Below are 24282 nucleotides of genomic sequence, written 5' to 3'. Positions count from 1 at the left end.
ATACTAAAAATAATAGGAAGACAAATTGAATTAAGAATGAAACCCACAACACTCAAGTGAGGAGCACCTGAGGCTACCATAGCACTGCATTCATTGATTAAAGCAATCACACATACACAAATATAATGGTTACATTCTGTTTGGGAGATCACAACAATCTCCTAGAAAATAGGATCTAAATCTAAACTTAGAAAACAATCAAAACAACCTTTCTCCATTATTTCTAAGTTTCCCCCTTAATGGAGAAAGGATTAATATCCACACCTAAGATCTCCCTAAACAATTCAAATTTCATCTTCCCAAAGGGCTTTGTGAAAATATTAAAAACATTTTTACAAGTATTACAATATTCAAGAAAAATTTCTTTAGAATATATCTTTTCTCTAATAAAATGAAACTAGGCATCAACATGCTTTGTCCTTGCATGAAATATTGGATTATTTTCCAACTTGATCGAGCTCTAGTTGTCACATTTGATCACTGTAGCCTTCTATTGCTATTCTCCAATATATTGGAGAACTCGCCTCAACCAAACAACTTCAGAAGTTGCTACGCACAAAGATTTGTACTCTGCCTCTGTAGATGACAAAGATACAGTAGGATGCTTCTTACTGCTCCATGAAACAATCTTAGATCCAATACTGAATGCATAACCTGTAGTAGATCTTCTATCATCCAGATTACCAGCCCAATCTGAATCTGAGTAACCTGTAAGCTCAACACCAGATGAATCAATATACTTAAGACCAAAATTAGTTGTTCATTTAAGACACCCGAGGACTCCTTTTGCTGCTTTCCAATGGCTTTCTAGAGGTCTCGCCATAAATTGGCTTAACACACTAACAAAGTATGCTATGTCAGGTTTGGTTGTAGTAAGATAATTCAAACTTCCCACCAGTTGTTTATATAATGTACCATCTACCTCCTTTGAGCCATCATCAAAATGCAGTTTCACATTCTGCTACATTGGAACAAAAGCAACTTTGCACTGATCCATATTAAACCTTTTAAGCACTTCTTTGACATACTTACCATGAGTAACAAAAGTCTAGAAAACATCTCTCCACACTTCAAGACTTAGACAGTAATGTAACTCACCAAGATCTTTCATTTCAAATACTTGTGACATCTGCTCCTTAATTTCATCAATTAGTTTGATTAAATTTCCTGTAATAATTAAGTCATCAACATACAAAGAAATTAGTATTACATGCCCCTTTGCATCAAATTTGGTATACAGATTTGGATCGATTTAACTCATAAAACCTTGATGAAGAAAGAAGGAATCTATCTTTTCATACCATGACTTAGGTGTCTGTTTCAACCCATACAATGCTTTCTTGAATCTGCAAACTAAATGTTCCTACCCCTTTTTCACAAACCCTTCAGGTTCTGACAAATACATCTCCTCCTTTAAATCACCATTAAAAAAAAACAGATTTTACATCTAGTTGGTGCAAATTCCAATGGTACTTTGTAGCTAATGTAATTAACAACCTAATAGTATTTAGTTTAGCTACATGTGCAAATGTTTCTGCATAATCAATACCCTCCTTTTGTGAGTACCCTTTTGCCACCAATCTAGCTTTATATTTATCTATGCTTCCATTTGCTTTAAACTTGGGTTTGTACAACCATTTACATCCTATGGGCTCTTTATCTTTAGGCAGTTTAGTCAATTCCTAGGTTTTATTTTTAATTATAGATTCATATTCTTCCTCCATAGATTTTCTCCACTCTTCATGTTCATTAGCTTCATTAAAACTCATGGGTTCTATGACATTCAAAACACTACTCATTAGGGCATAGTCCTTATACCTTTCAGGTGGGCGAATCTGTTGAGTAGATCTCCTTCGCGCTTCACTGTTTTCACCTATGTTCTCTGAAAGTACTTCTCCACTTCTGATTGGGCTCTGATTGCTGGTGATGTCCATATCGCTTGATTTTTCCTCAGGCTTTTACTGCTCACTGTCTTTTGCTTTTGATTCTGTTGTATTATCTTCAACTTCAGGAAGAATGTGCCACTTTTCATAACTACTGTCCTTATTGCCTTCATCTGCTTGTTCATGGAAAATTACAACTCTACTCGCAAATACTCTGTGAGTAGATCGATCAAACATTTTATATTTTGAACAATATCCTAAAAATACATTTGATACTTTTATCATCAAGTTTCTTCTGTTCTCCTTCGGAATATGTGCAAAGGCATTAGAGGAAATTTTATCTTAAAAGTGCCCATGAAATTTTCACGTAATTTCCATGTTATAATATGTAAACCAATCAAAATCTTTTAAATTTAAAAAGAGTTACATGTAAATATTTTGGAGGGAAAAGAAGAAAAACTATTTTTTTAAATTGTCTTTTAGCTTATTTCCTTATAGGTTTACTCAAAATGTAAACACTCGTTGCATGCGGAATTAAATTCCACATCTAACGAGTACCCATTACGTATACTTTTGAGAAGACCCACATTGATAAAAAATGCAGATACACGTTTTTTTAATGTATCTGCAATTTTTTTTTATTATCAATGTGGGTCTTCTCAAAAGTATGTGTAATGGGTATTCGTTGGATGCAGAATTTAATTCCGCATCCAACGAGTGTCTACACTTGAAATTTGAGTAAACCTATAAGGAGATAAGCCAAAAACACAATTAAAAAAGTAGTTTTTTCTTTTCTCTCCAAAATTCATAACTCTTATTTTATTATTTTAACTATTTTTCCTTAGGAGGCCACTTTTAGGTTGAAATTTCCTTTAATGCTTTACATCCAAACACTCTAAAATGATGAACTGTTGGTTTGAAACCATACAAGGCTTCAAATGGGGTCTCGAGATCAAGATACCTTGTTGGACTTCTATTCTTTAAATAAACAATAGTACTAATGGTTTCTGACCAAAAAAACATTTGAGAGGTTCTTACTTTTGATCATACTCTATGCACATTCCACCAATGTTATTTTTTTTCGTTTCTACAACACCGTTCTGCTGTGGAGTGTAGGGTACTGTGAATTGCTGCACTATTCCATGATCCTTGCATTACTTGACGAAGTTCCCCAATCTGTATTCTCCCCCTTGATCTGAATGCAAAATCTTTATGAACTTCCCTGTTTGCTTCTCTGCCATGTTTTTAAATTATTTGAAATACTAAAAAATATCACTCTTTTTCCTGAGGAAATACACCCAAGTGTACCTTGTGCAATCATCAATTAACAACATAAAATAATAGGAACCTCCTAGGTATCTGGTCTGCATGGGCCCATGGGTCCACAAAAATCAGAATGCACAAGTTCTAAAAATCAGAATGCACAAGTTCTAATGCATCTCTTTTTCTCCTATCAAAATTAGAGGGGAATTCATCTCCATGAATATTTCCTAATCATGGAAAATTTTAGGGGCGAATGTTCGCCCTTTGGCGAAATTAAGGGGTTTTAAATTTTTAGTGGGCGAATATTTTGTATCATAGTACATTTTTACAAATTGCCTCAAATAGCCCACTTTATTTTAAGGGAGAGGGTAAAAAAGTTAAATTTAGCCCTTGAAATTAGGAGTTACAACCTTTCATTCGCCCTAATTTTCAAGAATAGGTTTTATTTAAGCGATTCCTATGGGCCAAATACCATATTTATAAAAGAGGTATGGTAAATTAATAAAAATATAAATAAATGAGAGGTATGGTAAATAAATAAAACATTCTTTATATTTACTCCATAAGTCACCTTATATACATGCAAGGGTGTAAACAAATAAAAATATAAATAAAGTGGAAGTATGGTAAATAAATAAAACCTCTTTTTATACTTACTTAAAAGTATGGTAAATAAATATAAATAAATAAAACCTCTTTTTATATTTAGTCCATAACCCTCTTTCTGTTTATGAAGGCTCAAAAAAGAGGTTTTATTTAAGTGAATCCTATGGGCCAAATACCATATTTGTAAAAGAGGTATGGTAAATTAATAAAAATATAAATAAACGAGAGGTATGGTAAACAAATAAAACATTTTTTTTATATATACTCCATAAGTCACTTTATATTTAGGAACAATTGAGGTTTTATTTAAGTGAATCCTATGGGCCAAATACCATATTTGTAAAAAAGGTATGGTAAATTAATAAAAATATAAATAAACGAGAGGTATGGTAAACAAATAAAATATTTTTTTATATTTATTTCATAAGTCACTTTATATTTAGGAACAATTGAGGTTTTATTTAAGTGAATCCTATGGGCCAAATACCATATTTGTAAAAGAGGTATGGTAAATTAATAAAAATATAAATAAACGAGAGGTATGGTAAGCAAATAAAACATTTTTTTTATATTTACTCCATAAGTCACTTTATATTTAGGAACACTCAAAAAATGCATTATATTTAGGTGAAACCTATGTGAAAAATACTATGGGCCAAATACCATGGGCTAGATTATTATTAATACTATGAAAAAAACATTATTAACTCTATTATTAGTATTAATAAAAATAATGGCACATGGTAGTGACCCATGGTATTCACGTGGAATGTAGCCTATTTAAATGGGGGAATTAAACCAACATAGATCCATCTTTACTCTGGATCTATTAAGCCCCCAGAGGTATCAAATGATCAAAAGTAAAAATGGATGTTGTAATTTAATGTATGTTAAAAATAAAAAATAAAATAAAAACCAATTATTAATTTTATTAGTTTTTATAAATTATAATAGTAATTTTTAACCTCCAGGTTTATGATAACCCATGGTATTGACCCATGGTAATACCATGGTATTCATGTGAGCATAGACTATTTAAAGGGGAAATTCTATCATCTTAGATCCATCTTAATTCTGGGTGGATAAATAGATTTCACCCCCTAAGAGCGATAGATGTAAGAGTGATAGATGTGGGTGGATAAATAGATTTCATCCCCCTAAGAGTGATAGATGTGGAGTTAAGATGGATATAGGTTGGTTTTTATGATAATGAAGATATTAAATAGACTTAGGAAATTATATTGTAAAAACATCTTAAGGTGAATGGTTAAAGCTACATTTAGTCACTTCACAAAATTTAGTAAAAAATACCAATATCTCCATTAATATTGGTTTTTAACTTTTTCTGATTTAACAAAAAAAATTCAAAACAATGAAACCTTATCACTCTTTCTGCATCACCCTCGCAGAAGATTTCTCACCATTTTTCAGACATTCTCAATATGATATCTTCATGAAAAAGTTTAAGTACTGATGTTGGATTAGTTGTTTGAAAAATAAGTTGGTTTGTACAACCTTTCATCTTCTGTGCTATTCTTAGTTTGTCCTAATGATCTGTAGGGGTTGGAGCCACTGCACCATATTTTCCTAAAAGGTGGAGATTGTTCACCAAAAAGGAAATTAATCTACATGTTACAACGTTGTTAAAAAATGCGAGACCTATGAGGGTAGTGAATTATGATAATAAGCAATTTAGATTGGGAGAGACGTAATTAAATTTTATTATTTAATTGAAGATTTCCAATTAAAATAATAATAAATCTACATTTATATATTCATATATTGATTGGAAGGATTCTCACAATGGTCACTTCTTTCAATTAGATCCCCTTCAAGCCCTTGGGATACCTAATACTTTCTTATATAATATAGTTGGGGTTTGCTATTTGTTGGCGTGTTGGGGTAAACAAACTTGATATGTTTTTTTTTTTAATCTCGCAGTTGGAGTCTATGGAATAAGAAAGAAATTTGATAACTTGAAAAAAGTGGTAGCTTGACAAAAGTTATAGAGAAAAGATTAATCTCTCCTACCTTGACAGAACTCGTTGTCAATATCAACACCTACAAGAACTTTGTTGTGGAATATTATCAAAACTAATAGAAGGATATGAAAGAGTGTATTGTAAGAACCTTGACAAACACGACCATTGAAACTTGGAACATTGTTTGTAGGAAGAGAAAATTATGTTTCTTTTTCCAAACATGTATGTTAGTATATTACAGTTTAATGAATATGTTTTCTTATTATCATATATGGTTTCATACTTCAACAAAACATTCGCCAAGACTTCACAATGTTTTATTATTCAGTAAAAGATTTGTCAAGATCTTACAAGATTTTATAATTCAGTGAAAGATTCTCCATCACTGTACAAGATAATATAATATGGTGAGAGATTCGCCAAAAAAATTATATATACATATTATATTATTGATAAAATCGCCTCCCATTTTTCTTATGTATCATGGGGATTAGCCCATTTATTATACATATAAATTTAGGGTGGCTCTTAAAATTTTCCCTGTTCCTAATGCACAACCTTCACAAGCAGCATATTCATTCTTTAACATAGGGAGTCCTTCAACCATACTTTGTTTCTGCAACAACAATAAATCATGATAATTGATGTGACCATACCTTTGATGCCAAATAATTTCTGTTGACATAGTTGTAGAAGTTAGTGCTTGATGACTTTTGCTGGTAACATCAAGCTTGTACAGGCCTCCAACTCTGACTCTTGAAGCAACAGGTTTGCAGTGATCCAACAAATATTTCACTATGCAATGTGTTTTGAAGAATTCAACCTTCAGATTTTGATATGTAATTGTAGACACAAAGATCAATTTTTTCTTGATCCTAGGCACATACATAACATTATGAATGTGCCTAACATTGCCATTTGACAATGTTACATGAATATCCCCACATCCCTTGATCTGATGTGGGTGATCATCTCCAAGATAGATATTAGCACCATTGCATACCTCCTTGAAATTCTCATACCAACTCCTATTACATGTCATATGAATCGAAGCTCCAAAGTCCACAAACCATGTATTTGCATCATCCATTTCAGAGGCCAACGCAACATTAGACACAAACATCTTAAGATTTTTGAGATCAGAATTCAAGTCTTCGCCTGCAAAATGTTATGGCTGTATTCTATGTTTATGTCTATATTCATCATTTTTATTCTTATAACAGTCTCTGGCAAGATGCCCACTTCTACCATAGTAAAAACATTTTATTCCAGAATCATTTTTGATAGATGACATACCTTGATTTGATTTCGGAAATGGCCTTTTTTGAGATGAGCTTCCACCTTTGTTTTCTCCTCCTTGTTTCCCTTTGAAGAATTTCTTCTTCGCCACAAGTGCCAAATATGGATTTTGAGGCTTCAAATTCTTGTGCCTCTCTTCTTCCTGCAACAGTATACCTGTCAATTCCTCAAAGTTTGGTGCTTTCTCCCTTGTTGCAAGACCTGTAATAAACATCTGATAGTCCTCTGACATTCCATTTAAAGTGATTGTCACAAGATCAATAGCGGTTACTGATTCTCCTATATCTCCCAGCTTATCTTTCAAATCTTTAATTCTGGAAATAAAGGCACTAACAAATTCATTCTCTTCCATTTTAATATACAAGAGCTTACTCTTCAAAAACATGACTCGATTTGTATTCTTAGTTTCATACAACTCCTTCAATGCATTCCAGGTCGCATTAGAGGTTTGACAATCACGAATATAAGGAATTACATTATCTTTAACAGACATCCTTAATAATACCTTTGCTTTGTTCTCTCGCTTCTCCCAATCCTAAATTGATGCAGTTGTCGAGCCTGCAACAGGTTTTGCTTCTTCTCCCTTCATGATGGTCCAAGTGCCATAACCTTCCAACAATGTTTGCAGCTTGAATTTCCAGTTGACGTAGTTCGTGCCATCCAATTTATTTGCTTCGTTTAGGTATGTCTCTGCAAGTGGATTCACCATCTTCTCCCAATGTCTTTTAGGAGGACCTCCAACAACTTTCAGAGTTTAAATTAAATCCAAAAAAATTAATAAGACTAAAAAAAATAACACCTTTTAAAAATTATATGAACACTCCTTTAAAAAAAATATAGAATGGGCTCTTCCCTTAAAGCAATATAAAACCTCGGAATGCCCCCCACCTTCTTAAAAAAAAATTGGATGCCACTTTGCAATGGAGGGCCTCACGGTGGGCGCCACTCCACGTGCTTTTTAAAAAAAATATGTAAAAGCCCCTTTTTAAAGAAAAACAACAATTCGTGTCCTTTTTTACTGGCGTTGTTGACTAAATCCAACACATTTTTCGATGGAGGAGGGGAGTGTTGCAACCCAAAATCTTTAAGTTTCGTAAGCTTACCCTTATCAATACAAGGGCTCTATGTTCTAGGATGCATTGATCAAACAAATACAATTCGAACCACAAATATTTGATAGATGCATTCGACAGATCTCCACGGGAAGATCTACTCATCCCATGCCACAATCACTGCTTTCTCTTCCAGTGAATCGCTCAAGTAATCCACCGATTGCTATTTTCCACATTGATTTCAATTCTATAGCACGCAGGTAGCCTCCTCATCCTGCAATCAACAACAATTCCTCGCTGATTTTCTACATGCTGACACAATTCACATTATCTTCACACGTTGGATCGAATATGTATGTTTCACATGCACAAAAACAATCAACTCTCATAATGATCCGAATAAGGCAAGGTTGTTGCAGCCATTAATGTTCATGGCACAGGATCCACAAATCCCTGCCCTGTAGGAGAACCTGAAGGTGAGCGAGGGGTCCGTCTTATTCTGAAAATTCATAGGATTCGTTGGAAATATTGCGCCTGAACGAGGAAACCCCACTAAAATAGCCACACCCCATAAGTCGCGGCAAGACTCAAAAACTTGAATCCCCGCCTTAGAACTGCTTGAGAATTCGATGTTGTAGTCTACCCCTCCACTAGTTCTTTCAATAATAACCTGCTAAATATGCCAACTCTAACTCCTGAAGGTGAGTGGGGGGTCCGTCTCTTTCTTGATCTCCAGTCGGGGCTTCTATGCATGCTCCGGATCCCAGCGATATATCAAAAAAGATCGTCTCTCTCTGTAGCCACACCAAAGCGCCACCTTTGAATGTCACACGGATGCTCGGTTCTCTCCACCAGCTCACTTACTCTGATACCAACTAAAAATAATAGGAAGACAAATTGAATTAAGAATGAAACCCGCAACACTCAGGTGAGGAGCACCTAAGGCTACCACAATGCTACATTCATTGATTAAAGCAATCACACATACAAAAATATAATGGTTACATTTTGTTCGGGAGATCACAACAATATCTTAGTAAATAAGATCTAAATCTAAACTTAGAAAACAACAAAAACAACAAAAACAATCAAAACAACCTTCTTCGTTATTTTTAAGTCATATCCATGTACAAAAGGTGCATCGATACATATAGTATTGTTCGTCTCTTTGAAATAGTATTTTAGTTGGTAGCATGCAAATACCTTCAAAGACACAACATTTCCTTTTGTTTCCAAAGCCTTGACGATAAATAATCCATTGACATTTTGAAAAAATCATATAATGAGTTCAAGCCATAGTTGACAAATATGAAGATTTGACTTTTCTTATGCATCTCTTCCATGGTTGGATAAATGATCAAAAAACTTTGACGACAATGGTTTAGATTATTTCCGTAAGAGCAACACAACTATGGGATCTGCATCAACTCCATTACTCCAAAAAAATTAAAATGTTTCTATCTGATAAAAATTAGTAACACTGGCAACTGTGAATCAAATAAATTTATATATTTGGGGAAGGTTTCAATTTCTTGGTGAGATAGTTCTAAGAAAATATATGCAAATATTAAAAATCCTTTGAGTCTCACCTGAAGGTTCATTGTTATGTTGTTCACATAAAAACTGGTTCTTAGTACACAAATATTAGAAATGCTTATTCTATTTGAACATTGACTGGTTCAACCATCCGCATGAAAACTGGGTCATTATTGTAATAGCCATTAAATTACAATTGTTCTTTTATGGGTGATAATATCCTTCAAATTACGGTTACCTACAAAATTTTCCTTTGGCAGTCGAACTGTTGCGGGAAGAATCGACAAGAAATTGTTTTTGGTAGAAATCGAAATTAGATTTGGTAATTTTGATGTTACATTGAAGGTAGTGAAGACTTGGTTCAAAACTCGGGGAGACTATAATTGTCATGTTAATCATATACTAGCGATGATTTTGGATCGAAAAAAACTCATATATGTATTAAATTCTATCAATTTGTTTAATTAGGTTACAAGATCCCAAGAGTGACCTGCGTGAAAACTAGCTAGTTCTTAGGATGAGAAAATTTCATGGGTGACATGGGATAAATGTAAGAACCCTAAAATAAGACATACATTTTTTTAATCAATCAATTGCTAACAAATTATTATTTTAATTAATATAAAAATATTTTAATTATTTATAAAATTAAACATTATAACTTGCCATGGTCAATGTTAAACTATCTGTTCGTGTTCGACAGGTAAATTAATTGCTAAAGTCTTCCGTGAGTAGTTTATATCAACTTTTAAAATTCTTTAAAATAATTAAAATGAAAAACAAATAAAGTTGATATTATTTAAATTTCCATACTTCAATTGGATATGAAAATAAACCATTTCAGTATTCATGTTAATTAATTAATTTTCATTAAAAAAAAAAAACAACAACAACAACATTAATATAAAATATTAATAATAATTAAAAAATTAAATGTTTATCATAAATAAAATATCTCAATGTAGAAAATTATTCAATTCCTTCCTTATCACATTAATAAGAGAGATGTGTAATCAATTCAATCTTAATATAAATTAATATGTGACACTTAAAAATATTAATAATAATTAAAAAATTAAATGTTTATCATAAATAAAATATCTCAATGTAGAAAATTAAGTAATATTGAAATGTATTTAAAAATATATTAATAGAAATAAAACAATGTAATCATAAATGAAATATCTCAATGCTTATGTTAACTAAGTTATTTCAATGTCAATAATTTACATTAATATGTGACATTAAAAAAATATTAATAGTAATTAAAAAATTCAATGTACATCATAAATAAAATATTTCAATATATAAAATAAAGTAATATTGAAATGTATTTAAAAATATATTAATAGAAAAAAAAGTCTCAAGGTGAACAATGTAATCATAAATAAAATATCTTAATGCTTATTTTAAATAAATTATATCAATGTTAACAATTTACATATTATATTTGGTTTAAAATAATAATAATAGTAGTAGTACTAATAAAATGTCTATATATTATATAAAGTAATTGAAAAATTAAATTCTTATTGTTATAGCATTACATTTTGACCAAGGGTTAATTTTGAAGGGAGCAAATTTGTTGGAATTGTATGTTTAAGCGATTTTATTCTATGTATTTAAGGGTTTTCAAGGGGTTGAATCCATTTATGCATTTAAAAATGCAATATATATATGTATATATATATATATATATATATATATATATATATATATAAAGAGAGAGAGAGAGAGGAAGGGGTAATTTTTTAAAGTTTAGAATCATAAAAAGAGTTTGCACCTCAAGAGATTTGATTTCTCTGGGTTCTTGCTCTCATTGGTTAAGATGGATCTATATTGGTTAATAATTATTAGGTGGATGATAGGGATTCATTTTTTATAGAATATTGTAGTCTAATCAATAGATTAATTTTTTTGGTACACTTTTTCTGGTCAATTTTATTCAAAATCCCTATAGTTTACTAAAAATGATAAGTTTAAGTTTTTTAATTTGCACAAGTCCATGCCTCATGGGTTTTTTAAGGTTTTGAATCCATTTATGTATTCAAAGGCGCATTTAAAAAAACAAAAATCACAATCTTATTAAAAAATTGTATTATTGGATTTTAGCCAAACAAATCAAAGATTGAGATTTATCTCCAAAATAGTTATGCTGTTTCTCCCCTTTTAATTAAAAAATTGTAACACACAATGTCATATAATTTTAACTTAATGTCATAATGTCATATGGCATTAATTTAATTTAATTTAATGGATGGCCATGATTTAACCTTTATAGATTATTCTAAAAGATTATGTGTACTAGTAAGATATTAGAGACTGAGATTTATGTCCAAAGTGGTTATGCCCTTTCTACCCTTTTAATTAAATTGATTAATTAAAAAAGTCAAGCCTATTTACATGTTAAAAATTCCCATAATAAAGTAAAGGTGAATCTCCATAGCTTAAAATTGTGTTACATATTTTTTTTAAATGTATATATATTTAAGTTATATATTAATTCTTTTTAATAATAACAATAATAATAATAATAAAAATTACAATTTAGTTTATTTTTATGAATTTTTTAATTATATGGATAGGTGTCTATTTTGGAATATGGCTTTTAGAATTTGAATTTAATTATTAATAATGATTAGGTATATGGTTGGGATTTAACCTTTATGAAATATTCTAGAATTACTAGTATTCACAGATCATTCTGAGGATTTGAACATAGGACCATTCACTCACATTTACATTACATACACTACTCTCCTAGGTGAATGACACTACTCCAGCACGAGGCCATAGGTCAGAATCCAGGATTTGAACATAGGACCATTCACTCACATTTACATTACATTTTCAGGGGCTTGCCAAGTGAGTTCCCTAGGAGGTCAAAGATTGAGATTTATCTCCAAGGTAGTTATGTCATTTTTTTCCTTTTAATTAAATTGATTAATTAAAACAAATATTATATGAACAAGTGTTATATGAAATGAATCATGGTTTTTTTTGGGGCATGTAGTATTTATAATTTATGGTATTGCCCCATGGTATTCTAATATAGCCTATTTGCAGATGAAGAATAACCCTGGTAAAATGTGAGTGAATTTCCATAATTAATAACCTTGTTACATGCTTTTTTTAAATGTACATATGTAATAGTTCAATGGTAAAACGTGAGTGGATCTCTATGATTAAAAATCTTGTTACATGCTTTTTTAGACTTATATATATTTAACTTATATAATAATAATAATATTGTTATAATTTAATTAATTTTTATGATTTTTTTAAATTTTAGCAACTAAAGATGTATCATTAAGTAAGATTTTGATGTTTATCATGAATTAATGCCTCATGCTTATCATGTTTACTAGCTATTCCATTTATATGGTTAGGCTAGTCTTAGCATGTGAGATGTCTCATGAACTAAGTGTTATTATAAGCTTTTATCAACCATTTAATTTATATAGTTATACTAGTATCTAATATAACGGGAAACTTGCTTCTATTTTAATTTATTTTAAGAAAAAATAATTTTTAATTAATTAAAATTTTAATAATTAGATTTTTTTTTATAAATATCTTTAAACTTTGATTTTTTTCAATATTATAAAAAATTAATCCTTTAATTTATTAAATTCTTTTTTCACCAAATTTCTTCCAAATCCCATTTTGGCTTCTGTTCACTCCTTGGGTATATTCTAAATATTTATTATCATGTCATTATCAATAAAAATATATGCTACTCTCCGGGCTCCCTTGGTACATTGGGTTCTTGATGTAACAATGTTAACCTTATCAAAATCTAAACCATGATTTGAGGTCAACAAAATTTGTTGATGGGAAACATTTAAAATATGGTAATCAAATACATTTTTATCTTTCAAAACACAATTTAAAGTACTTGTATTTTTATTTAAATAATTTATTAAATTCATTTGAGTTTTATTGTGTTTTTTGTGCGCTGTTTTTTGGGAATTGTCTTTAGAGAAATTAGAGTTGAAAAACTCATTTGAAAACTCCCAAAAAGTCTTACTAAAAACAATTGATTTCTTTAGACATCAAGTGCATAAATTGAATTAGGCTTTTTCAAATTTTGAGGTAAACTCAAATACATTGAATTTAAAGTAAATTTCAAATGTGTGGAATTTTTAATAAAATATATATTTTATTAAGGTGATATTGTATTTATTTTAGAAAATTTTTATAAATTTTTTTTGTTATATATATATATAATAATAATAATAATTAAAACTAAAATTATAATTTGAATAATTTTTGTGAGTTTTTTATTGATTTGAAATAAGTGTTTTGTCTTAATTATTTTTTATGGAATAGTATAAGTAAAAAAATGTAATTGTGATTTTTATATATTTACATTTTTAAATTTCCATTAATGACAAATAATTACACAATGCACTTTTTCATGTTTTTCCTTTTTCCTATCATATCTATTATTATTAGAAAGAGAAGAAAATTATATATTTAACTATAAAGGTAAGGATATACCATCTATTATTATTATCTTAAATTGGCAAATATGACATAATAGTCACAATCCTCCATTATATATCACAAGATTTTAAAAATCGTACGATGCCTTATCTCATATAAAGCAAACTCTTTAACAAGAAGGTTCCAAGACTAGAGTTACGAAAAGGCAACTTTGTTAATATACACACAACAAATAGTCTGTAAATGCCGAGGATATATACAATATATATGTGTCTTTTGATTGTTGCATGTGATGCCTGACTTTTGATTTTTAGTTTGGTGAAACGTCCGTGTCTGGTTTTCAGGCGCACTGCCCGTGGCTTTGAAATGTGAACACCTGCCCCGCTATGGAATAAAGTTGGCAACAATAATATCTGCTGTACTCGCCGGTAAAGGTCATGGACAGGAAAATCAACGGCATCGAGATTTCTAGTTGGGGCGGATGAAGATAAAGGTATGGCCAGGCACAAAATCAAAGGCCATGTGTCCAGTAATCCAGTCCAGCCCTCAGCTTCCATCTGGACTGAAGAAAATTCCTGATGTCAAATCCAGTCGACATTCTGTGCGGGCGGAATATAAGCTGTCAATTCGGCAACCCTAGAAGCAGAAGTAGGGCCGGGAAGAAAATATCTGCGCCAAATTTGACATGAATGTGCTAGAAATTTCGAATATGATCTGAGAATTTTATTGTGATTCAAATTCTGTAAACGGTGACTCTGAAACCCCTAATTTGTTTTATTTTATGGCGAAAGCGAAACCCTAATTTTGGTTTCATTCTGATGGAGAAAGCCAAACCCTAATTTTTGTTTCATTCTGGAAATCTTTGAATTTGAACTTTTCAGGAATTTTTGATAATAAATTTTGGACGGATACTTCGTGGCGCAGCAACCGCCGTCCATTTCCATGGCATCCTTATCTGCAGGGAGCCTCCACAACAGGAAGCATAGAGGGAAAAGCATGACACGCGTCCTTCTTTAACCCAGAAAAGGCAGAGGGCCCCACATAAATGAGATATTTTTATTCATAAATATCTTCCTCGACATGGACACGAAGCCCCAAAGCAGCTGCTGACATAGCCGGCCAATGGTGCCAGGTATTATGGAAATGGATTCTTTTGCATCAATCATTCCAATACCGAATATTGGCTTCTGGTGGTTTCAGAATTCATCACAATAATGTCACGGCAATTTTAATATTTATTATAATAAGCATTCCACAACATGATATATATATATATATTTTGTGTATATATATCTCTTGAGATGTTCAATGTAGCTTTACAAAATATCCTGTAACAGTTACAAAATTAGTGCAATTATAATTTTTTAATTTAAAAATTATTAAAAAATAAAAATAACAAAAATAAAATGTGTAGATTACTATTTTTTATATTTATTTTATTAAAATAATTACATATTTTTAAAAAAATAATAAAAATTAAAATAACAAAAATAAAATGTTTAGATTACTAATTTTTATATTTATTTTATTAAAATAATGAGATATTTTTCATAGATGGTGGATTTTCTTCGGTCTTGTTTTTTTCTTTTCATTATTTCATTATTTATTATTTTATTATATTATATAATATTTTTATTATTGTGTTTTATTTAAATTTATTACTTTTTATTAAATAATTGAATAATTAATAATTTTTTAAACTTTTCTGTTGAATAATAAACTTTTGATTAAAAATAAATTATTATTAAATAAATTATTTTATTATCTCTGCCATATAAATTACAAAATCACAATTATTTAATCAAAATAAAAAAATTAAAATGAGAACAAACATAATTAATAATAGATATATTTTTTTCACTGGGTTGTGTGAGTTTTACGAAAAATCACTAATATGTGGCTTGAGACACTGCCACCTAGGGGTATTTGGTTATCAATATTTATTACAATCATTTCTATGTCTGGACCACACAGGGGTATTTAGCTATCAAAATCATTTCCCATCCTAGATCACACTAGCCTATTTCTTAAAGTGGACCACACTAACCCTTAGCATCACTAGATATTTGCCCACAAAATTTAACTAGTATCTAGCACACTAGCCTATTTCCTAAACTGGACCACACTAACCCTTAGCATCACTAGATATTTGCCCACAAAATTTAACTAATATCTAGTCTTTTACGTATAATTATAACTACTTTCTTTATAGTCATGTCGTTAGATGTCGGTTAAACTATTTAACATGCAAGCTAGATATGATTCTTCAACTTGCCCTGACATGAACCACACTAGTTGGTTCTTAACATCACTAAATGTTTGCCCACATAATTTAACTAGTATCTAGTCTTTTACGTGTAAACTATAACTACTTTCTTTATAGCCGTTAGATGTTCCGCTTAGACTATTTAACATGCAAAGCTAGATATGATTCTTCAACTTGCCCTAACGATGAACCACACTAGTTGGTTCTTAACATCACTAAATGTTTGCCCACATAATTTAACTAGTATCTAGTCTTTTACGTGTAAACTATAACTACTTTCTTTATAGCCGTTAGATGTTCCGCTTAGACTTATTTAACATGCAAAGCTAGATATGATTCTTCAACTTGCCCTGACGATGAACCACACTAGTTGGTTTGCAAAGCTAGATATGATTCTTCAACTTGCCCTGACGATGACGATGAACCACACTAGTTGGTTCTTAACATCACTAAATGTTTGCCCACTTAATTTAACTAGTATCTAGTCTTTTACGTGTAAACTATAACTACTTTCTTTATAGCCGTTAGATGTTCCGCTTAGACTATTTAACATGCAAAGCTAGATATGATTCTTCAACTTGCCCTGACGATGAACCACACTGGTTGGTTCGAAACACATTGACAAATGAAATATTATGTGATTTACGCCGGAAAAAATCTCTCATAAACTTACTATGGATCACAAAAGCCTCAAGTCAACAACTACTTTCTTTATCCATCAACCACTAAATTATAATAAATTTAATTATTTTTAAAAAAATTACATACGTTTCATCCCCTAAATTATAATAAATTTAATTATTTCCCAAAAAAATTACATACATTTCATAATGGAAAGATGAGAATGAGAAATAACATTTTAATACAGCAAAAATATCATACAATTTCAGTGCCGCTCAGAACCACTAATTTCTACGAAAGTTGCATCGACGAAATGGTGAAACTCTCTTGTAAAATACTTGGAAAATAAAAGAAACGTAAGCATTTATCCAACTTCTTTGACATTGTCGATTTAGCGGCCGCCGGTTTCCGTCTACCTAATTCCGTCGGCGACGAGGGCAGCGTGGCTTGACAACTGCCGGTGCGGGGAGATCCCTGTGGTGCCTACAGTTACGAATATTCTCGTATTTCTGTTAATCAGACGGTCACAACTTTGCGACGGATCGATCCTACGAAGGGGTATAGAATATACGCACATGAGTTACTCCAGCCACCGAACGTCCTTGTGCACCTGTCAGCATGATGCCTCTCGGCTTTCGATTCTTTTCTCCATTCATTTATCCTTTGCCTTAAAATCACTTTTTTCCAGAGCTTTCCAGCACAACAATCCTCGTTAAGGTCATACATATCGGAGCTTTCCAGCACAGCAATCCTCGTAAAGGTCACTCATATCGGTGCAGGATGGAATTTCTGCAACCGCGACGGTGGAGAGCTCGAAGAAACGATTCCAACATTATCAAAATTCAACCGTTCTGAATTTTATAGCGCCGTTACTTCTATATTTTCACGCCTTTGCGTTTTGCCGTGATGGTTCTCAGGTTAGATTATCTTTAGCCATGATGATTACTCGAAGAAATCGGTTTCTTCTTTTTCCTTTTCTGTCTGTGAATTTATTTTTGACAATCCTGCATAGTTTTAGACCTCGCAAATTGCCAATATGATTTGTATAACAGTAGAATTTATAGTTTTTCTCTGATCTTTTTCTTTTTTCTTTTATCAAGTTGACCTTGCTTTATCACTCTGCCATAGATACTGTAACTGTCAATTCCCTGGACAAGATTAAAGATATTTATGGAAATCCGCAACTGAATGCTCAGATTTTTATTTTCAAATCCAACTCCTAATTTGAATCTGCTGCTTCTCTATTTTCGTACGTAGTCTTGTGTCAACATTGCATCCGATTGTACGCCGAGGACAAACGGTCTCAGCAAATTGAGATAAAATCCAAAGCATACGATAAAGCTAATCAAAATTCAACTGTTTCAGCCGTTCGAACCTTTGCTCTTTCGCGTTCTGTACGTGGTGACGTGATCGAAACGTTGGAGCAGGCGACCTAGCATCAGTAAATGAGAAAGTCGTTATGAACTCGGTGTCTATCATCATTTCGGCACAGGTACATTTATTGATGCAATTAAAGATTTCCAACCTTTCCAGATTTATTGATTCGGATCACGAATACGGCTAGCTGCTTTTCACTTATGTGAAACTCTCTTTCGAAGTTCCAGAATTCTCTAAATTTACCGTTCTGGCAAGTTAATCTGGTTACATTTACACGTTCCGTCTGCTTCTAATAAGCTTTGTTCTTCTAAATACTGTAGCGCCAATTTATTTTGAAGAATCATCCTTACTTCTTGATTTAGATGAATAGCCATTAAATTTTCGTATGTGATTTATTGGCATTTGAAATCCCTTGCATTTCGTTGTTCCTTTGCTGTTTGACACTGTGCTGAATGAATTTATAGGATGCTTTGAAACATTCAATTACTGGAGAAGTAAATTGCGTTGGAAGTTTTATACCTTATGGAAAGTTATTCGATTGACAGAATAGAGGAGGGAGAAACTCATTTTTCAATAGAGGAGCCACATTCGAAGGTGTGCTTCTCTGTGTTTTTCTTTTCTGGGACCATTCTAGTTGAAGCCACTTGCGTCTTCAATAAATGCCTATCTAGTAAATTAAATCAGATCAGAAATAGCAGCTCTTGAAGTTTTCGCGTGCACTTGAATGAAAGCAGGAGATTATTTCACATTCTTATCCAGCATAGACAAATCAGTGACGGGCACTTATGAAAGTCCTATTTGGACATTTCGTTTTGATACAGTATTGTTTGTTTCAGAAATCACTGTAAAAGCAGTAGGCCAAAACTCTATGTTGTATTTAGTTTTCTCTGTTGGCTCTGCTTGACTAGGTGAGAAAGCCATACACAATTACAAAGCAAAGAGAGAGGTGGACTGAAGACGAACATAAAAAGTTCTTGGATGCCTTGAAACTGTATGGGCGATCGTGGCGTCACATTGAAGGTAGCCGCTAGACTTATATGCCAGTTAAACAGTGTGCAACGAAAATTTAACTACTTCATATTTTTCCCAACCAAATGTTTAGTGTTAATCTTAACGAGGAACATTATCCGATGCCTCGAGAATTTGATTCAAAAGATATGGCGTGGTGTGATCTTATTTCCTTTATGTGCCTTTTGCAGAACACATTGGTACGAAAAATGCTGTTCAGATTCGCAGCCATGCCCAGAAATTCTTCACAAAGGTTTTTGATTCTCCAGTCCCGATTCTCAGTTTTCCTTTTGGTTTAGCTTTTTATTTGGAAGTTTCAATTTAGTTAAACTTACTTGTTTAGGGTTGAGTCATCTTCCCAGCCCTTTTCCCTTTATGTGTGTTTCTGTTTCCCTTTTCTTCAAAGCAACAAAATACTTAATATTTTTTTTTTTATTTCAAAGTGGGGGAATATTTACAATAAACCCGGAAATATTTACAATAATGAGGGTTTATTGGTTTAATTTTTCTTTACATGATTTTTTTAGGATATGGTGCAGCAACATTATAGTGCATCGATAAAATTTAACTATTTGAAATAACTCATTGGTGGTTCCATGAGGGCAGATTTACACTCCAGCCATATGTATGTGGTTCTTGGGTTTCCTTCCATCGTAGCCTATCAGAAGTAGTCAGAAGTATATGTATGTGGGTCTTGGGTTTCCTTACATCGTAGCCTATCAGAAGTAGTCTTGGGTTGTACTCCAGTATTGAAAAAAACACTTTTATCTTGGCTATACCCCAGTATTTAAAAAAAATAGTTTTAATTAGATAATACCTATAACTAGTAACTGCTAAGGTTTTAGGTTTTAACTGAGAATCATGTGCTCACAGATGCAATTTAGTGTTAATCCTTACATCGTAGCCTATCAGAAGTAGTCTTGGGTTGTACTCCAGTATTGAAAAAAAAAACACTTTTATCTTGGCTATACTCCAGTATTTAAAAAAAATAGTTTTAGCTAGATAATACCTATAACTAGTAACTGCTAAGGTTTTAGGTTTTAACTGAGGAATCATGTGCTTACAAATGCAATTTAGTGTTAATCCCATACATAAAACCAGATATTATATATAATTAAAATTTATCCTTATAACCAAAATAACATTAAAATGATGAATACTAATTTGCTATTGAAGTTCAATTTTATTAACGACAACATGGATTTACATTTTGAATTTCCCTCTTTGGAATAAACCAAGCAGGAAACAGTATGTGAATATCTTCCACATGATGGCTTATTACCATCACATTCTGAAAAGAAACAAACTTTACTCTAATGGTTTGATTCGAAAGTTATTACAGAACTTCATTGAATCCCAACAAATTGTATTTTTCAATGGCCTTTGCATCAGGAGAACTATTGTTTTTGTGAGAATTCACTAAGCGTTATCAACCCTTTCAGCTTATTCTTATTCCTCTTCCTTTGTTCTGGCTGTCTAATTTAACAAAGATGGATTAGTGTAATGAACCAGCTGACCCTGTCCATCTTTTATTCTCGATAGAACAACCCTTTCAGCTTATTCTGATTCTTTTTCCTTCGCAGTGGCTGTCCAAATTTATGGCCGATGGAATAAAGTAATGATCCAACTCGTCCTATACAGTTTTAGTTCTCATTAGAAAAACAAAGTTACTTTACCCCTCGTGAAAATTTTCGATGGATTACAGTAATGAATGCAACTCATCCTATCAATTCTCTCCATAACGCTCTAATTAATACATTAAAAGTTTCAGAAGGTATTATCCTTGATGTAAAATGTTGGATTATGTTATTTTCGAGTAGATGAAACCATGAGAATATTTGTTGCCTTGAAGCATTGTTTTGGAATTTTAACAACTCGCTCCTAATTGCAGTTGGAGAAAGGGGCTTCATCAGGAACTAATTCAACCATGACTGATCAATATCTTGAGATACCACCTCCACGTCCAAAGCGAAAGCCAGGACATCCTTACCCCAAAAAGACAGGAGCTATTGACAGAGGAGGTGACGCTTCAATTGCCGATGAGGACTCTCGAACCAAGGGTTGTGAAGAATCGTATTCATCTGCAGCAAATCTTCACGGTAAAAGGGAATGTTCCAAGGTGCGGGAATTCCTATGCTTTTATAGTCTTGATTTTATCCATTTTGTTTCATTCTCTATGAGCAAAAGAATTTGCACTTGACTTTTTAAAACCTTAGGAAGAACTCGTGACCTCATGAGAATTGAAGAGGCCTTAAGTTTAAATAGCTGCATTAATCTACGATGTTTTCCAACTTGCATGAATCGTTTTTCAAATCTTCCTAAATATTGATGTTCAATTGAAATTTCACAGGTCACAGAACTTGCGCAGGATAATTCAGAAAGCAGGCCACTTTATAAGCCCAAAATGATACAGGGAACATCGCAGCCAAGTCGGATGTCTGCAAGCTTGAAGCTTTTCGGTCAAACTCTTTTTGTTCAAAACTCATTTACAGATGATTTTTTATTTGCATCCATGGAAAATGAAGCAATTTGTTCTGAGATTTATGCTGAAAATAAAGATGCTCCATGTGAAGATGAAATTTTGGATTGCGGGCAAATTAGAAAAGACGCATTTTCACCCGAGGAAAGTGAGACAGATACGTTTCAGTCAGTAAACAATAGCACTGGAAGAAGCACAATTCATAACACAACAGTATTCAATAATACAAACTGGAGTTCTCCACTGCTCAATTCATGCCACTCTAATTCATCCGAAGATGAGAAGATTCAATGTTCTTACCCACAAGTCTTAAGAGATGGAGGTCTTGAAGATGGTCTACAACAAAAACCTGAAGTGCCTGGCATGAAGTGCAATTATACTAATCAAAGCCAGCAAGAAGACGAAAAACAGAGAAACGAGGTATTTTCTCTATCATCTCTCCTGTGCACATGTGAAGAAACTAAAAATTGTACTTATTGAAATGGATTTGTGAACGCTAACTGTGAATTAACGCCGTAGCATTTTCTACAAATGGCAGTGTAGTATTCAGAGAGGTTGATCAATTGTGGATGGAAAGACATTTTCCTGGGATTCATTTTAACTCTGAATTTTATGTTCCGGTTTCAGGCGTTGATGCAATTACAAGATAAAGTTGGACTTCAACCTCGACATTGGGACCTTAATTCAGGAGAAATTATCTCCAATGTATCACATAATTATAAGATGCCAGATGATTCTGGAAATATTGTATTACAAAGTAACTGGAGCCCTACCCCATTGATGGAAGACTGCAGTTTTAAGATGGCTTCTGCAAGCCATAGCAACTATGGTGATCCCCCTAAGGAAGAATGTAGTGCGACATTTCATCACTCAGAAACTAGTGTGGATAGTATCTTAGAATTCCAAATACTTCAAGAGATGTCTTCAATAGGTTTTCGTAGGCATATTCAAAAAATAGAAAATGATGTTTTGCCTTCTTCGAGAGCAGAAAACAGAACATACAGTGGTGCAGGCTTTGTACCTTACAAGAAATGTCAAAAAGATGGGCAATATCCAAGAGAATCAGATACTGAGCAGTGTAATCTATAGAACTCTGCGGATTCCAGAACATGAGAATATCACCATCGAATGTACACGATAAAGGTTGATTCCTGCATATAATCTCTTGCATAAGCTTTAAATTTTATTTATTCTCTGAATGAGATCTTTGCAGTGTTTCTTTAAACTTCATAACTTAAGCCTTTCAATTACTTTCAACATAATGACGCTAAGAGCGCAATTTTTGGTTATTTCCAGAGCATATGTTCACACTGGTCCATCTGTATGTGATGGATAACATCAGGCTACATGAAAGTGTTTAGCTGTTGAGAGGGCTGCAATATATCAAATTTGTGTGGCCTGCCAATATGAGCTTGAAAAAGAAGACTCAATAGACAGGAGTGGAACTTTCTGTCTTTCTATGTGCATTTCATTGTAAGAAGGGCATCATTGGACCTTGTACACGTAGGCCATTGCTCCTATAGTTCACTTGTTAATTTTAACTGTATTGTAATAAATTATACACGATTCTACCTTTTGTTCAATACATGTTGTTTTTAGTATTTAATAATTGTTTTACGCATGCTTGAACTTCACTTTGCATGTGTGTATTTTTAATATATGGTATCTGTAATTGAGATAAGATCTGTGTGAGAATTTGACTTTACTGAGCATTGTAACATGATTTCTTTCGCTCTATTTAATTTTTTTAATATTAAAAAAATAGATACAGATTAAAAAAGGCAAAGACATGCAAACTTTCACTTTGACTATTTAAAAACATGTTTTAATACTAAATACAAGTGGCTTCATTATATTGAGGCCCATAAAAGCGTACGCATAATAATAATAGTTTACAGAAAGTTTTACTTTTGCTCCTTTAACTTTTCAATCAAAAACATGTTTTAATACTATATACAAGTGGATTCATTATATTGAAACCATAAAAGGGTACGCCTAATAATAGCGTACAGAAAGTTTTACTTTCGCTCTTTTTTTAACTTTTCAAGTAAATAGGTTTTCTAACAAATAGCTATTATTATTATTATAATATTTTATTTTTAATTTTTATAATTAAGATGGTGAAGGGCACACATAATAATAGTTTTTTAGATAAAGTTTTACTTTTTCTCCTTTTTAACTTTTCAAGTAAATAGGCTTTATAACACAGAGTCATTATTATTATAATATTTTATATTTAATTCTTATAAATAAGATGTTCATAAAATTAAAAGTTAAAATGCTATTAAAAATATATTTTTATAAAGTAGTGTTGAAATGTTATTAAAAAGTATATGCTATAAAGGTAAAATTAAAAGTTAAAATGCTATTAAAAATATATTTTTATAAAGTTGAGTTAAAATGTTATTAAAAAGTATATGTTATAAAGGTAGTGTAAAAGTATATGTTATAAAGGTAGTGT

The 24282-nt window shown here is 31.9% G+C and overlaps 1 protein-coding gene and 1 long non-coding RNA gene across 3 annotated transcripts; both read left to right on the top strand.

Annotated features, from left to right (window-relative positions):
• The first annotated feature begins 17280 nt into the window (after positions 1 to 17280).
• On the top strand, positions 17281 to 18290 carry LOC149141292 (uncharacterized). The gene is made up of 2 exons (XR_016264169.1): positions 17281 to 17874; positions 18215 to 18290. It is a non-coding gene; the product is annotated as an uncharacterized LOC149141292 (long non-coding RNA).
• A 106-nt stretch (positions 18291 to 18396) lies between these two features.
• Positions 18397 to 23404, top strand: LOC149141291 (uncharacterized). 2 transcript variants are annotated; one of them, XM_089447217.1, is made up of 8 exons: positions 18397 to 18449; positions 18799 to 18928; positions 19243 to 19354; positions 19534 to 19595; positions 21234 to 21461; positions 21693 to 22241; positions 22449 to 22964; positions 23118 to 23404. In XM_089447217.1, the coding sequence occupies exons 2-7, from the start codon at positions 18857 to 18859 to the stop codon at positions 22908 to 22910; spliced, it is 1485 nt and encodes a 494-aa protein (XP_089303343.1). In that variant the 5' UTR covers positions 18397 to 18449; positions 18799 to 18856; the 3' UTR covers positions 22911 to 22964; positions 23118 to 23404. The 2 variants fall into 2 exon arrangements, with proteins under 2 accessions (XP_089303343.1, XP_089303344.1); XM_089447218.1 differs by lacking the exon at positions 18799 to 18928 and having other exon boundaries at positions 18406 to 18449.
• The last annotated feature ends 878 nt before the right edge of the window (positions 23405 to 24282 follow it).

This window comes from Pinus tabuliformis, chromosome X (assembly GCF_031772625.1).
Source record: "Pinus tabuliformis cultivar Carrire ecotype Pingquan chromosome X, CPIR1, whole genome shotgun sequence".
NCBI classification, from domain to species: domain Eukaryota; kingdom Viridiplantae; phylum Streptophyta; class Pinopsida; order Pinales; family Pinaceae; genus Pinus; species Pinus tabuliformis.
The sequence above is the reverse complement of the archived record's forward strand: the minus strand, read 5'-3'. Positions and strand labels throughout refer to the sequence as shown.

Coding starts and splice junctions, on each gene's coding strand:
- LOC149141291 (XM_089447217.1), top strand. CDS start 18,857: ATGGAAAGTTATTCGATTGACAGAATAGAGGAGGGAGAAACTCATTTT. Junction 19,355..19,533: donor ATCGTGGCGTCACATTGAAG/GTAGCCGCTAGA, acceptor TGCCTTTTGCAG/AACACATTGGTACGAAAAAT. Junction 22,242..22,448: donor ACGAAAAACAGAGAAACGAG/GTATTTTCTCTA, acceptor TTCCGGTTTCAG/GCGTTGATGCAATTACAAGA.